The sequence below is a fragment of the Borostomias antarcticus genome (assembly GCF_949987555.1).
Source record: "Borostomias antarcticus genome assembly, chromosome: 7".
NCBI classification, from domain to species: Eukaryota; Metazoa; Chordata; class Actinopteri; order Stomiiformes; family Stomiidae; genus Borostomias; species Borostomias antarcticus.
In genome coordinates this window covers 23,458,727-23,474,820 of record NC_140240.1, presented here as the reverse complement: position 1 = coordinate 23,474,820, position 16,094 = coordinate 23,458,727, and the positions used below count along the sequence as shown (strand labels likewise).

Here is a 16,094-nt window from a genome sequence, read left to right as displayed (position 1 = left end):
TGCGAGAGATGTAAAGAATAAATGACGTCATTTTCCTTGAAGGAATACTACCGGACACGAGTTTCGTGGGAAGGGAGATATCAGAAATGTTCAGGATACGTGTGTTGGAAATTCCTGCTGGAGTATTTACTGGCAACAAGAATACTGTATAGAGTCTGAGGAGATTAGATTTGGGTCTTTATTTTGTGTGAGGGGTTCGCTTTCTATACTCCAGATCAGTGGATGGCAGTAATGCGTTGTTTGCCAACCGCCAATAAACCAAGTGAGGCTTCCGTTCTCATAGCCTAGCCCATGCCACGTTCACGTTGCTGTAACGTTAGAGCAACTAGCATTTCCTAATTTTAAACTGCAAAGATGTCTAAAAGACAGCTATTCAGGGATTTTGTCAACGAGTGTTTAGCAGCGACAGCTATGGAGATATTTGGGCAGTATGAAAAAACGCTTGCAGAGTGCCAAGAAGAAATCTGTCGATCCAGGGAGAAAATCGCGAAATTGCAAAGAATGCTGGACTTTGTACTTCAACCCGAGATCAAGCTACATCGAACAGGTTCGATATTAATGTATACCCCCATCTGCTGTGGTTAGAATCATTATTACATGATAATTGACCCGTTATTCTCTATAACATTTAGCTTCTAGCTAAATGAGTTGGAGCCCCACGACGCTATGTAATGTATGCCGCTTATAACACCTTTCCATAGGAAAAAGGGGTTCCGGCTGTAATGTTTCTATCTATAATAAAGAAACTTGGGTTCTCAATTGACTGCTTTATTCCAGGCTCGTAACAGGGTACAACACTTGGCATTCACAGGTGCCTCTAATCAGTTGTTCTTCTAGGTAGGTATTTAGCCAACAGGTAGGTAGTACAAGATTACTGCCACCAGGTGGTAGGTAATGGTAAGTAGAAGATACTATCACTACATCCCCTTTCTTTTAGATATAAGCTATACAAGATACAAAATGAAAACCAAATAAAGCATTGTCAACAACGTGCCATAACGGTCTTAACAGTATACATAGTTAATAGGCCATAGTGGTCTTAACAGTATGTAACACTAGTCCCAGTTTCATACAACACCCCTGTAATTCGTATCACAGGTTCAAACTGTCAGGTGCTTTGGCCACACGGGTGGATCTTCTTAGCTCAGGTGAGTGTAAAGGAGTGAGTGTCTCCTCAGATGGTGTTTCAGTGCACTGTTGCGGTGCAAGCTGAATCATCGGCAGTCTGTTCGCAGTCTGGCAGTGTCTGGTGTTTCCAGTAGACTCCTTCAATTCCGCCTCAACACAGTTGACCATCCTCCGTTCTGACTGTAGGACCTTGGGCCTAATTCCTCCAGAACCATGGCTTTCTTATTCCAGATGTTGGAATCTCCTAGTCTTACTGTGTCCCGTCTTGCCAGTGGCACTAAACTCCTTGACATCTTGTCATAGTGTGTTTTTTTGTCTCAATTGCAGACACTGCTGTTTATTTCTCAGCTCACAGTTCTTCTTTCGTTCCGCAGTGTAGGGAAGTGTGATGCGTAGCCTACGTCCCATCAGAATCTCAGCAGGAGACGGTCCATGTTCCAGTGGCGAGGCTCGGTAACTCAAACAAAGCTAGGTATGGATCTGAACGACTATCTTGTGGTTTCTTGAGGAGCTGTTTGACTATATGCACTCCCTTTTCTGCCTTGCCGTTTGACTGGGCATACAGGGGGCTTGAAGTCACATGCTGAAAATTGTACTGCTTGGAGAAATCCTGAAACTCCTTGCAACTGTAGCATGGGCAGTTGTCGCTGTAGACAATCTGGGGAATTCCATGCCTGGAAAAGATGGACCAGCTGTCATGCTGGGAAGCAGCGCCATCTACGGATAGTTAGTCAATAAGATAATCAATCCCAAGCAGGTAGGCCTTCCCATCCAGGTGGAAAAGGTCAGTCCCAACCTTCTGCCACGGCTGGTCTGGTAGATCTGTGACTGCCATTGGCTCCTTTGGCTGCTTTGTGTGATGTTTCAGACAGGTCTCACAGCTTGAGACCATCCTTTCAATGTCAGCATTGATTCCTGGCCAATAAATGGATGTTCTTGCATTTCTCTATTCCGAGATGTCTTTCGTGCAGCCTTTTCAACATCTCCGGTCTCAATGACTGAGGAATGACTATTCTGTCCTTTATGAGTAAAAGTCCTTTAACAACACTCACCTCTAGGCCAACTCTCGTTTAAGTTCTGTATGACTGCAGGCCTGCGCCCGTCTCAGTCTCAGCTGCAATCTGGTTGGACTTCCTATCTGACACAGGCAGTGAGTCTGTGACCAGGTGATCATGGAGAGTAGCATCAGTCTCTGGAGCTCTCCCTGTGTGCTTCACTCTGTATCGGTGCCCTTGATAGTGCATCAGCGAGCACAATGGACCTCATTCCTGAACATTTTCTTAAGTGTCTTGATGACTTTCGTTGTCTTTTGTCATTGTCCTTATTAAGCTCTGCGTTGTGTTTCGATGACAATAAAAGACGGGCCCCAATCTCACAACGTACCACACAGTCCAGTGTCTCCTTTCTCAGGTGTATCCCAAATGAATCTCTCCAACATGGGATTTGAGCCTCAAGCAAAAGCGATTTATTACGGAAGGTTTAACATACAAAAGACAATGGCATGGTCTAATACACAGATGACCTGTCTGTATGCTGTCTGGACCCAAATCAAAGTATTGGTCTCGCTGCAAAGTTCTTATGTGGTTTGAGTGTCCCCCCCTCCCTTATCTCTTCTCCGATAAGACTGTCTTTCTGGTCTCTTCTGGGACCTTGTTTGGTCAAGTTAACCTACGCCGCCTCGGCGCCCAGGCCTTTATCTCTAACCACAACAATGGTGTTTGGCACTGTACCAGCCATGGAATGTCTTTATCTCATAAGTCTATGGAAGAGGGACACTGTTTCTTACCGAAAACTCAAGCCGACAGCCATACCCAGAGGTCAATCATCATAATTAGGAAATAGCTAACAGGATCATATTAAAAGGCATTTCTCTGAAAATCAACCATATTCAACAGTCTTCTTAAGTGTCTTCTTACGAACTTTGTAAGACCAACCCTAAGAAAGATCCCCGTCGGATTCATGAACGCGTGGAAATGTGTTCTTAAACTGCCAAAGTGTTCTCAGCTGTGCTCCCCTTAAGTTGAATGCGCATTCTCGTACACCTAAATTTGCATACATAAACGCCCTGCCAGCTCCTTACTACAGGGTCGTGTGCGCACAGAATCCCCAGACAGCGCGGGAAAAGGTTGATTGATGTTCAAGTTCACGTGCAAATTCAACGTTTTATACGTCAGACAACATACCAGTAAAATGAGCAGTGAGATGTTTCTCTGCTGGCTCTTATAATGTGCACACTAAGCTTAAGCAAGGTGAAAAAAATAAAATAACAATAGAAAGCAAGATGGTATATGGACTTTTAATACAAAAGGCAAAATATATAGCCTACATGAAAGGGATAGGATGTGCTGAGAGCAGATGATTAAATTGTACAGTTTAGTTAAATGCATGAGTAGGCTACTTGTGGATCTTGATATGCCCTATCTATATTATATAGGCCCATATCATATATTTCAGTTATGGATATTCACATGTTTATTTAGCCTACAGAATGTAGATGTGTCCATTCTGACGACTATAGAATATAAGGACTGTTGTGCCGCGTCTGAGTATAGCAACTGAGTTTAGTGCTTATTTATTCATTCACTGCCATTTGCAGTGTTTGTATAGAGCTTTTATTTATTTTAGGACACCACAAGAATCATGACTATAAAGGTGAAACATAATTGGAAATTATACAAATATTCTCGTATTTATTATTATTATTATTATTTCAAGCCTAGGATGTCTGTAGAATTGGTGTGAACTCAATCACCTCAGATTTCTCATAAATTCAGCCCTTGCGAACATGGGCACACTCCAATCTGGCCTACCTACGACTGCATTTCCGCGTTATTAAATCCTGTTCTTGGATAAGAACAAATCCCAGATAAGAAACCATTCAGGAATGCCAGAATTGTCCCAGGAACTTCGTAAGTGGAGTTAAGAAGAAATTTCTTCTGAACTGCGTTCAGGAATGAGGTCCAATGTGCTTACCCGGAGTGTAGATCAAGGTGAAGTCATAGCGCTGGAGCTTCATCATCAGTCTCTGAATTCTTGGGGACATCTCGCTGAGATTCTTCTTTATGATGGATATCAATGGCTTCTGGTCTGTCTGCCACAAACGTTGGTAGTCGATAGACATAGCTGTGGAATTTCTCCAGGCCATATGCCAGCCCTAAGCACTCCTTTTCAATTTGTGCATATCTGCATTCAGCCTGGGTCATGGCTCTTGACGCATAGGCGACTGGCCTCCAATCCTCACCATCCGCTTACAGTAATACAGCTCCAATTCCATCTTTTGAGGCTCAGTGTATATCTTTATTGGTTTGGACGGGTCAAAGAACGTTAGCACAGGTGCTGTTGTCAGAGTAGTGTCCATTCTTTTTCACAATCTCCAGTCCACTTGAACTAATTTCCATCCTGCAGCAGCTGTCTCAGGTGCACTGTTTTGGAGGATAGGTTTGGTATGAATTTGCCTATGAAATTGATCATTCCTAGCACTCTCAACACCCTTTTTATCCTCCGGCCTGGGCATCCCCAGTATTGCAGACACCTTACTCTTGTCAGGCTCCACACCTGCGTCAGACAGCTTGTCTCCCAGAAAGGTGATTTCCTGCACACTGCTATGGCCCTCCCGCTCTGCCTGCCTCTCTGTGTGTTTGTGTTTCTCTCCCTGCAGGGTGGTGGCAGTGGGCGTAGCTGGGAGGGTTGTTACCGCTGATTGGTCACACCTGGGTCACACCTGTTGTGTGTGCGTACGGAACACATACCGTTCAAATGTCTCATTTTTATTGGGCGAGCAGTGATCGTCAAACATCTTGATGACCTTGTCAAACTTTTCCCCGTCTCCTGCGTTGGTGAATACAAACATGTTAAACACTTCCAATGCCTGGGGTCCTGTGATGGTAAGCATCAGTGATATCTTTCGTGCATCCAGCTTGGTATCCAGTCCAAGGGCTTGTAGGTAGAGCTTGAATCTTTGCTTGAACATTCGCCACTCATAATCCATGTTACCGGTCCAGTTCACAGCATCAGGCGGTCTCACACTTTCCATGATGTTCCACTGGATCCCACTCCTGGTACCATGTAATGTTTCTATCTATAATAAAGAAACTTGGGTTCTCAATTGACTGCTTTATTCCAGGCTCGTATCAGGGTACAACACTTGGCATTCACAGGTGCCTCTAATCAGTTGTTCTTCTAGGTAGGTATATAGCCAACAGGTAGGTAGTACAAGATTACTGCCACCAGGTGGTAGGTAATGGTAAGTAGAACATATTATCACGACACCGGGTATCTCAAATGTGAAGGTATCCACATGCTCCTATGGATGTCTGTCACACAAGCGGGGTGTAAATGATAGGCCGGGGTGAAATAGCCGTTTAAATCCGATTCTTTGAGAGACTCTTTTTTCTCTCTCGTTACTGCAGGGCTCTAGACTAACTTTTCGAGAAGTCATAGGCCACTAAGAGATGAAAATCACTATTAGTCTGGCCATGTTGAGAGCGGCAACTATGCGAAAGGAGAGATAGTCAGTAAGAGCTGGCATGCGAGATCGGCTTTACAAGGTTTTGGTGTGTTATTAGTGTAATATCAGCTAGGTAATATTAGCAAACTTGTGAGTTAACAGAGCTGAGTAAAATGTATGTTTTTAAATTGACAAACATAATGATGGTAATGACACAATTCAAACGGGATCAAGAAAGTATTTCTCACCCCGTTCATATTTTATCCAATGTAAGGTCCCATGGTGTTTTTCTCTTCCTGCTTCCGCTTAGGGACACTATAGCACAGGGGCGGATTTAGGCATTTCGGGGGCCCAAGGCAAACACAGACATGGGGCCCTAAACGTCCCTTGTTCTCCAACCTTTTGAATCCTTAAACGGTTCTACTGGTATTTTACTGGCTGGATGGACATGGTAAATGGACTACACTTATATAGCGCTATAATCCAAAAGCCTCATTCACTCTTTCACACACAAATACACACACCAATGGCGGCAGCTGCCATGCAAGGTGCTAGCCTGCACATTGGGAGCAATTTAAGGTTCAGTGTCTTGCTCAAGGACACTTTGACATGTTGTCAGGAGGAGCCGGGATTCGAACCGCCGACGCTACGATTGTTGGACCGCAGACCCTACGATCGTTGGACGACCCACTCTACCTCCTGAGCTACAGCCGCCCCGATAGCATACACTGATACTAAACCATCTACTAAAGATTCCAATGTTGCTGATAATGACAAGATGTCAGTAAGATAAATGGTAAATGGACTGCACTTATATACTGTAGCGCTTTTATCCAAAGTGCTTTACAGGGAAGGCTTCTCATTCACCCATTCAGGCAAACATTCACACACCAATGGCGACAGCTGCCATGCAAGGCGCTAGGACACTTCGACATGAGGACACGAGGAACCGGGATTCGAACTACTGATCCCATGATCATTTGGGTCTACCTCTACTTCCTGGGCTACAGCTGTCCTAGATAACCTAACTACTTTGATTAGAGTTAGATAGGCTACATGAGCTAGCGAGCCTACTTATCTCACAATGTTAATCATCCCATATTTAGCTGGTGTAGCTAGCTAGCTAGTTATTGATTATGAATCATCGGGCTTGGCAGTGACTTAGGTTGACGGGAAGAAACTCACCTGACAATGGCTAGGGTGACTGCTACTCACTAGTTGGCTATGATCTGTTATCGCCATCTTCATCATCTACGTTACCATCTCCAGTTGAAGGAGGATTCTCCTGTAAGGTTGCAGGTAGCTCCTCTTCGCTACTAGTATTAGCAATGCTCATGTAACCCATATGTTTCGGCATGCCCTGGGTGGGAGTCGAACCCCGGTCTCCCACGTGACAGACACCGTTTTAACCAGCTGCGGCAATGAAAAGCTAGCTCTTTAATGGCACGGGTGGACGGTATTTATACTGGGAGAGTGAGTAACCAACAACTCGCTACCTACTCAAGTTTCACTTGGTTACACTCCTCCCCCCTAAACTCACTCCACATCCACAGGGCATCTGGGTCATATGGATTTTTAGAAAGATTTATTTTTAGCGCATGCATGTAGTTAATAATTATTATTATTAACTACATGCATGAGGTGTTTATTGAGCCATTTGTAGGTTGGGGGCCCAAGGCAATTGCCTACCTTTGCCTAGTTAAAGGAGTAGTAAAGGGAAAAATCATGTTTAGCCCTGTTTTAAGGTTACTTATGATCATATACAATGGTTCAGATCAAGAAGTTGACAAAACTAGCACTTTTGAGAAAGTTGATAATTGCTCTACCACCGTTTAGGTCATACAATGGATGTGGGTGGGCACCTTGAGAAATCCTTCACAAACATGTTAAACTCTCGATTTCAAAGATAAGAAGCTCACCGAGGGGGTAATTGGTGTCCATTGGTGTTCTGACATCAAATTCGCCACAAAGTATGAATCCTGTAGGGTTTTATTGATCATTTTATGCAATCCATTGACTTTTATTGACACAACCGTAGATGTGTAGATCAATCCGCAGAGGGGATTCAGGAAGCGGAGCTACTTACGGTAGATATTGTTATTGTTTATGTTGCTAGGCTACCTAGTTTGCGGAAGTTTATACACGTATGTGCTGCGACTGAATAGTTCTATGATAAATATTTAAAAAAGCCTTTCCAGATTAACTAGAATCTTACTTTATGGCGAATTATATGTCAGAACGCCAACTAACACCTCGGTGAGTTTCTTGTCTTTTAAATTGAGAGTTTAACATGTTTTTTTGAATGATTTTTCAAGGTGCCCACCCACATCCATTGTATGACCAAAACGGTGGTAGAGCAATTGTCAGACTATCTCAAAAGTGCTAGTTTTGTCAACTTTTTGATCTGAACCATTGTATATGATCATAAGTAACCTTAAAACAGGGCTAAACATGCATTTTCCCTTTACTACTCCTTTAAGCCCACTCCTGGCATAGCGTTACCCTCATACCGCAACCACAGGTACTGTAGCCATTGTGGTTGAAAGTGTTGAACTTTTTCTTCTTTTCAGTGGGTCTCTCCCTGCCTTCACCTGCATTCTCATTGTTGAGTGAGGATCTCTCATTGGTTCTCCCTCAACCTCCACGACCCTCTTATCTGCTCTTTTTTGTTGATTCTCCTCTCACTCATTTTGTTTTTTGAAATAATCCGCTATAGACCGCTTCATCTGTAGCTAAATGGGTAACGGACAGCAGGTGGGTGGGGGGTGTTGCGTTGTTGCCTGACGGTATTCATGGTGTTGCCTGATGCGCGCTCTACCTGCCTGCACTTTCATTGTTTCATGATTTTCATGGTCAGCTGGCTAGCTTATTTTAGCAGCCTACCCTCTCGACTATTATAGCAGTGTTCCGTTCATAAAAACACTGATTTGTGGAGGCAATTTGGCGTTGTATACCTCCACAGCTTGCCTACAAATGCATGATCAGAGTAAGGAAAGAATAAGATAAACGTTACACCAGGTCCTGTGCTTCTTTATAATCAGAATCAGAATTTGTTTATTGCCATGTCGTTTTTCAACATACTAGGAATTTGCTTTGGGCATGGTCCATATTCCTAGTAGGCTTTGCTGTAAAAATACATGGCAATAAACATTCTGGTTATAAAGAAGCACAGGACCGAGTATAACGTTTATATCTTACCTTATGCCGCGTTCCAGGCAACCCGTAACTTCCCACCCGTGAACTCGTACCAGATCGATGTACTCCCAGTTACTATCTGACGTCACACAGCCCTCTAAGCAAGATGGCAGCCCCCATGGGTATGGCGACAAAGATAACTTTAGGGCAACGTAAAGTAAATTTGTACGTTGTAATCAAAATAATACAAACGATTATGCACTACAACCTGCTATGTGTATGTAATGATGCCCAAATATGTTGACGAGATAGCTAGTGCTAGCTAGCTAACATTAAGGTGAACGTGACCATGCAAACGGCGAAAAGTCGATGATGTCAATAAATAAAATGTAACGTATGCTTTCTTAGCATAGCGAAATTAGGCATACAATGTTTAGCTTGCCAGCTGTGACCATGTGCCAAATTTCAAGCTTTTACCATATCGGCTTGTTTACATTTATCCAGAATGCCACGCATTCAGACAGTTTGCCTGGAATGCTATGAAGTTGTGAGTTGTAACTTATGAGCTTAAAATCCTATCTGGAACGCGGCATTACTCTGATCGCACATTTGCCGGCAAGCCATGAAGGCATACAACACTGATTTCAAATAGGCTACACAACAGTGCAGTTCAAGGCAAAGATCTAATGTTAAACATTAAATTATTGTAGGCTTGACGGTGTTACTGGCAACACCGGTTTTGTCTTGGGTTTATTAGTCGATGGGAAAAAATCCACACTGTGACATCCCTAGTCAGTAAGCTACTAGTGGTGGGGGTGATGGCGGGAGTTGCCATTATGCACTAGCACAAATGCAAGCAGTCGACCATGTAAAATTTTAACTTGTGCACTTGTGCTCAAAAACAGTCGCATAATATACCGAGGTACAGATAGCATGATATATGATGTCCATGATATTCGTTTGACATTCACGGTCAAACACAAAACCGAATTTGGGGTCCGATTTGCGGCACAATGAAGTTGGCTACTGACTCGCCATTTCTGATTGGATTTTTTCAGTCCACCTTAAAAATGGCATAATGCCACATTAGACCAGGTCCAGATCAAAACCCACATCACCTAGACCTGTCAAACCTGCACTAGATTATCAAGTAGACTCCAGGGGCTCATTAAAACGGTTTCAGATTTGTGAAACCCTTATTCTATTTGTGAAAACAGAGTAAAGATTGATTTCACTCTTTTTTTTCTCCATCTAGACCACATTAGACCAGGCCTAGATCAACATATCTACAGCTGTAGCCAAGATAAATTGTGCATCTCCTTTCTAAACAAATGTGAAGTGGCCTGAAATGGCCCTAAGCTGAGAAAACATGGAGGTGATATGAGAAATTCTCTCAAGGTTCTCTGAATTGGATTTCCCTGATATTGTTAGGCATGTTAGGTTGTAGAATAATGAAGTAGGCTAATATTAATCTTCCTTTCTCCCCAGACGTCCAGCAGATATCTCTCCCAGAGCCCCCACCGATTAAAGAGGACCAGGAGTTGTGGACCAGTCAGGGAGGAGAGCAGCTTCAAGAGCTGCAGTCTGATTTTACAGACTCCATATTCACTTCTCCCAGAGTGAAACCCCACTGTGATCCAGAGGACTCATCTCAACTGCCACCTCTTGAACAAACTCCAACTGTGGAGAACAGGGAAAGAGACTCTTCACCCACCAACACAACTGAGAAACAAATCAAAGCAGAATCTAATGAAGAGGACTATGGAGCACCAGAACCAGCCAGTGACTCTCAGCCTCCTTCTGTAACTCCAGACTGTCCTATAGCTCAGAGTTTAGAAGAGGAGAGAGGAGGACTGCGGCCTGAACTAACGGCCTGCTGCCTCAGGCCTCTACCTACTAGAGTGCTGAAATCACCTATTAAATCAAGGAGAACAAAGGCTAAAAGTTCAAAACCTATTCCCAGCCCTGGTTCTGGCCCCTGCCTCAGGACCAGGACCAGCCACTGGACCAGGGCTATTCCCAGTGCCCCCCCTGGAAGTAAGAATAAAGATGTTTCTTCTAGAGAGGCTGAGAGCAAGACAGCAAAGAAACCATATCATTGTGAGGAATGTAACAAAGTTTTTTGTCAAAAGAGTCATTTAGTTCGCCATAGAAGAATCCACACAGGAGAGAAGCCATATCAGTGTGAGGAATGTGGCACAGCTTTTAGTAGTAAGTTTAATTTAACGGCCCATAGAAGAATACACACAGGAGAGAAACCATATCAATGTGAGAAATGTGACAAAGGTTTTGCTGCACGGAGTGGTTTAGTTGCACATAGAAGAATACACACAGGAGAGAAACCATATCAGTGTGAGGAATGTGTCAAAGCTTTTAGTGTTAAGAGTAGTTTAGTTAAACATAGAAGAATACACACAGGAGAGAAACCATATCAATGTGGGGAATGTAACAACAAATTTACTGTAAAGTGTAGTTTAGTTAAACATAAAAGAATCCACACAGGCGAGAAACCATATCAGTCAGTATGAATTTAGTTAGGAGAACCCACACAAGATAAATCATATCAGTGCCAGGAATGTGACAAAGTTTAGGGTAGCAACATGGCAGATTACACACAGGAGAGAAAACGTGTGAGGAATGTGAAAAGGTTTTTAGTATTTGCTGAAAAATATATTAGGTTATAAGTTGGCTTTTAGGTAAGATATAAACAATACATAATTTATATTTCAATAAAAATATTTCTCAATTCTGGGAGCTTATTTCATCTACCGGTAGTATGTTTATTCATATGGAAAATGCTGGCATGGAAAATCAAGATTGATGAAGTCGATAATAGAGAAGTGAAGAATAAAGAGTTAAACACTCAGACTTCTATCATAACCTCCATCAAAGGAACATGTTGATTTAGGAGAAGAGATTTTTCAGAGGGAAAGAAAATGGAGCACAACTAAGGCTGTAGTGAGGAGCCATCACATACTGTCCTTCTCTGGACTATCCTGGTCAGACACTTTAAATCTCCATGAGTAGACCATCGTAGAAGTGAGGAATACGGGCTGTGGCCCTTTTGAGTTCAGAAACCCCAGTTCACACACATACTATAGGGTGTGAGGCTCAGTTAGTGCTTTTAGGGCTTTGAGAGGTTGGGAAAGACTGTCAGGTTTGATCCTGGAGTCCTTAGAGTTTAATCACTGGATTTCACAGTGCAACACCTATGATTAAAGGGATGCAGCGTGGGTGCACCTTTGATGTATTGTATAAATACTGCATGTTAGCTTAGGATAATTGTCTCTCGATCTCTTTTGTTACATTCGTGAAATAGTAAGATTGTGAAAGAATCCATCTGAACACTTTGTTCAGAATTGCGTTTTGAAATACTTTGATTGAATTCAATCCTTATTTTTACTTGTTAGATTTAAGTGCCCTGTGTTGGCATATTTTGTAAACTTTTATAATTTTAAATAAAAACTTTTTAAAGGCAAGAAGTTTTTGGGACATCCTTCTCCATCCAGCACCGCCTCCTCTCAGCTGTAACAGCATGTTCAACAAAAGGGTAAGTGACCTATTGGATTAGGTTTCACTTGTACTAGTACCATTAAGCCTTCTGGGACTTGTGGGTCAGAGGTGACGCTGACGAGCGCCACATACTAAAAGAGGAAGCATACACGTCTTGCATTAGCACCTGACAAACTGTCTGATCTCGATGTTAGCAGTGCCAAGAACTCACTATTAGGGGTGTGTATCGAGGCAGTTAACACTAGCTGGTGTCCTCTCACCATACCTCAACCTTTGGGTGAGATAAGGTGAGCACCGGAGAGAGCTCCACGAGCGAATTACATTACCAAACGACAACCTAGAGTGGTGGTATCTTAAAAGTAGGCCCTTTACAACCCTCGCCGGCGGAACCGAAGGCCTAAGTTGGAATTACCGCATTAAAGTCCATCAAGCCGGGTCTTTGGCCTTTCCAAGCATTAGTCAGAGGGTATACTATATATATATATATATATATATAGGAGCAGTGAAATAGACTATTCTCTCAGATAGTTTTCTCAAGGAGTAGATGGTTCAATATGTCTGTTTAGGATAGAAACCAAAAGGTATGTCTGACAACAGTGAGAATCAATTCTTGTTAAAATAATATTTGAAGAGTCAGATAAGCACCTATCACAAAGGGTTATCTAGATCCTAGTGTCTAAAAATAGGTATCACAAGTGGTGAGATGTTTTAGCATCACGAAAGGAATAGGATTCACTGTTCATAAGTCTTGGTAGTGAGAGTGGTGACCTTATTAAATTTGGATATTGTAGGATTCCGTATCAAACTAAAACCAGAACTAATTCAACCTTGAAACGGGTATAGGATAAAACTCTAAATTAATTTAGCTATAACTAGCTTTTTAAGGTAACTTAGAATAACTAAAAAGGTGCTAGTTATTCGAGCCCAAGGTCACCGTGACAGGAATAACGCACCGGCGGTCCATTGCGACAGATCCTCTCATTCTCACCGAGCGTTCCGTCCTACTCTATGTGCACACACCCAAAGAAACACACATGCAGAGAGAGAGAGACAACATTAAGTTACAAATATGTTTTAGTTGTAAATTAGTGATAATATTTTAGTTATAAGTTAGCCTTTAGTACATTATTAAGTGGTAAGATATTAATACATAATTTCAGTTTCAATTAAAAATATATATTCTTATTATCGTTTTCTGAGTTTATTTCAACTAGTAGGCTATATTAATAGTTTATTCTGATAACATGAAAAATGCTGGCAAGGAAAATCAAGATTGATTAAGTCTATAATACACACAAAAATTCTTGTTTGCAAACAACCCAATTTGGGTAGTTGTCAACCACACTGCTGGGTAAATATAGTGGAGGAACCAACCCTCATAAAGCAGCTGCAATTTCACAGATTGTCTACAGGTAGAACTCGTAACACCCCAAACCAACCAAAGTGTCACAATATTATTGTAATTACTGTTTTTTTTTTGCTTCCCTCTGGAATATGTAGAGGTGGGTCGTATGCCCACCTCCCTTGTTCTCTGTAAAGCGCATTGTGTTGCCTCTGGGTATGAAATGCACTATACAAATAAAGCTTTGATTGATTGATTGATTCTGAATCAGCAGGCTTTTATAGACTACTAGGCTGTGTTACAGACAGATTTTTTTTTCTGATTTACTTCTAATCCTGGTGTAATAATACTGTAAAATGCCTTCATACAACACGACTGATTTATAACGGAATACAATTTGCTATCATGTTTTCACCCACTTCATATTCATATGGAATCTATAGATGACGATCAGGTTATATATCATACACCTTAATGCAGCAGGGATGACAAATATTGTTATATTGGCAGCCTTCTACAGTATATGGTAGTCAGACTTAAAGTGCAGTATGGGTTATGTACACAGTGGAATACACTACTTTTTCTGTGCCATTCTTGAAAAATCATGAATCAAGTGCTTATTATCAGTTTCCTTTTTTTAAAAACTTTTTGTGATATTTAGAAATCAACAAACTATTTGAGCACTGGGGGGAGGAACTGAATAATTACTGGTCAAATTGTTTTCCAGGGGGGTGAATCAGTCACTAGCATTAGGACAGTCTATGGAAGTGCAGGAGCAATATTCTGTGCAGTGCAATCCCACAGACAGACACTGGCACTTTCTTGTTTTATTGCAATCTGTATCATTGCAATAGAGATGGATGAGATCTCTCACAGCTTTCGGTGCAGGCTCCTTTTTGAAAAGGACTGGCTGTAGTGATACATCATCTTTTAGTATCCAACCTTTTCCAACTGGATTCCAAAGGAGGGGTTTGGCGACATGACTGTGGCACCATATGCCAGTTTGGTACATCGCCCGTAGGAGGTGCTGTTCAAAAGCATCTTCATTGGGAGGCAGATGTGAGACTGGTATGTCTGTGGTTGATGCGAGATAGACCTACATGAAAATAGGCAAATCCACAGCTTTCAATAAACTGGACAAGCACATAAATGAGCTTCAGGATCTGAGAACCTTTGGCTTGACTGATTGCCTTCCAGAGACTCTACCGGTGGCAAGAAAATATGCTATTCATCTCTATGGTCCAAAAAAGAAGGCAAAGGGCCAGCCATGTACCACTCCAGTAGATCTGTGGTAGTAGTGCTTGTAGTTAGTGCATGCTGCATGCCGCTTCGGCTAGCCCTCCTCACTGAGGGTGAAAAGAGGAGCCGAGTGCGTAAGTCTCCTTCTGCCGGTACAAAGCCACTCCACCGCCAAGACTCCTACAGTGCCTCCCCGTGGCCACACATGGTAACTGGGTACCTCGTGGTCCCAGGCTAAACTGTAGGGGATCTCAGAGCAACATTGGGCCCCAGAGGTAAGGCGCGCAGGCCCACCCATGTGTGGACATGCCCTGGCTCCTGCCAACCACTGTCCCAGCTATGGGCAAATAGCATGGGCCGATGGGGCTCATAGCCATGGTAGACAACCCATCTAGCAGAAGGTCACTCCCAACAAAAACCACAGGTGCTGCTCGCGCCTGGCTCCGCACCGTATATCATCTGGAGGTGTGGAGCAAGGGCGGAAGATAACTTTAAGCCCAAGACAGAGTAGGGCTGTGAGGAGTTGCGCCCCACAGTCCTTAACTACCATTGTAAAGCCTGACAATGGAGACACCGATCATCGAGAATCCTACACTACACTTTCAGGGGCGGGAGTCCGCAGGAACCAAGCAGCGGACGGTGGTACTGGTCCTCCCTCGGGGGGACACTATGATGACTGGACCCCAAACCCTCTCCATTGGAGAGGAAGGGTTAAGTCTGACGACAGCCCACTGTCCAATGCACTCTTGTGCTGTAGGAGACCATTTATTATGGGAACCTTCAACGCAAACACAGTAAGGGAGGAAACATGGCTAGAGGAACTAGCGTACTGTGTTGGTGAGAGGGTAGTGGAGGTCCTTCATGTGTCGCCCTGCGGGGTAGGTCACTGTGATCGCACGGCGACCCCAAGGGTCGAACTGCCCAAGCTGAGGAGGCGTGACCTCACACTCCCGACCCCATCCATCCACCTCCCTTACCAACCCCTCGCACACAGGTCTGAGAACACAGCCTGTAAGTACGCACAAACAGTTATACTGAGTATGCATTTGGCCATATGTGAAGATATACAGACATCGTCAATAATAAGGAGCAAAACAACAGCTGTTAAGTTGCTTAACCAGACATCGGAGACAACGGAATGTCCGGTCCCCTAGCAACGGTCTAATCTTGAACTGGTACTGTGCCATTACAGCTTATCACCATAACTAAGATTGTCATGTGACCAGCCCCCACTAAGCACCCCCACTAAGCAGTATAAAAGAAGAACCACCGGACTGGACAGGAGCTCAC

The 16,094-nt window shown here is 43.1% G+C and overlaps 1 protein-coding gene across 1 annotated transcript; it reads left to right on the top strand.

Annotated features, from left to right (window-relative positions):
- Positions 1 to 310: 310 nt before the first annotated feature.
- LOC311311373 (uncharacterized protein) lies at positions 311 to 11,995 on the top strand. The gene is made up of 2 exons (XM_084441072.1): positions 311 to 547; positions 10,199 to 11,995. The coding sequence occupies exons 1-2, from the start codon at positions 355 to 357 to the stop codon at positions 11,236 to 11,238; spliced, it is 1,233 nt and encodes a 410-aa protein (XP_084297198.1). The 5' UTR covers positions 311 to 354; the 3' UTR covers positions 11,239 to 11,995.
- Positions 11,996 to 16,094: the final 4,099 nt, after the last annotated feature.

Excerpts from the sequence above, each read along its gene's own strand:
- LOC311311373 (XM_084441072.1), top strand. The coding sequence starts at position 355 with ATGTCTAAAAGACAGCTATTCAGGGATTTTGTCAACGAGTGTTTAGCA. Across the intron at positions 548-10,198 it reads GATCAAGCTACATCGAACAG|ACGTCCAGCAGATATCTCTC; the intron begins GTTCGATATTAA and ends CTTTCTCCCCAG.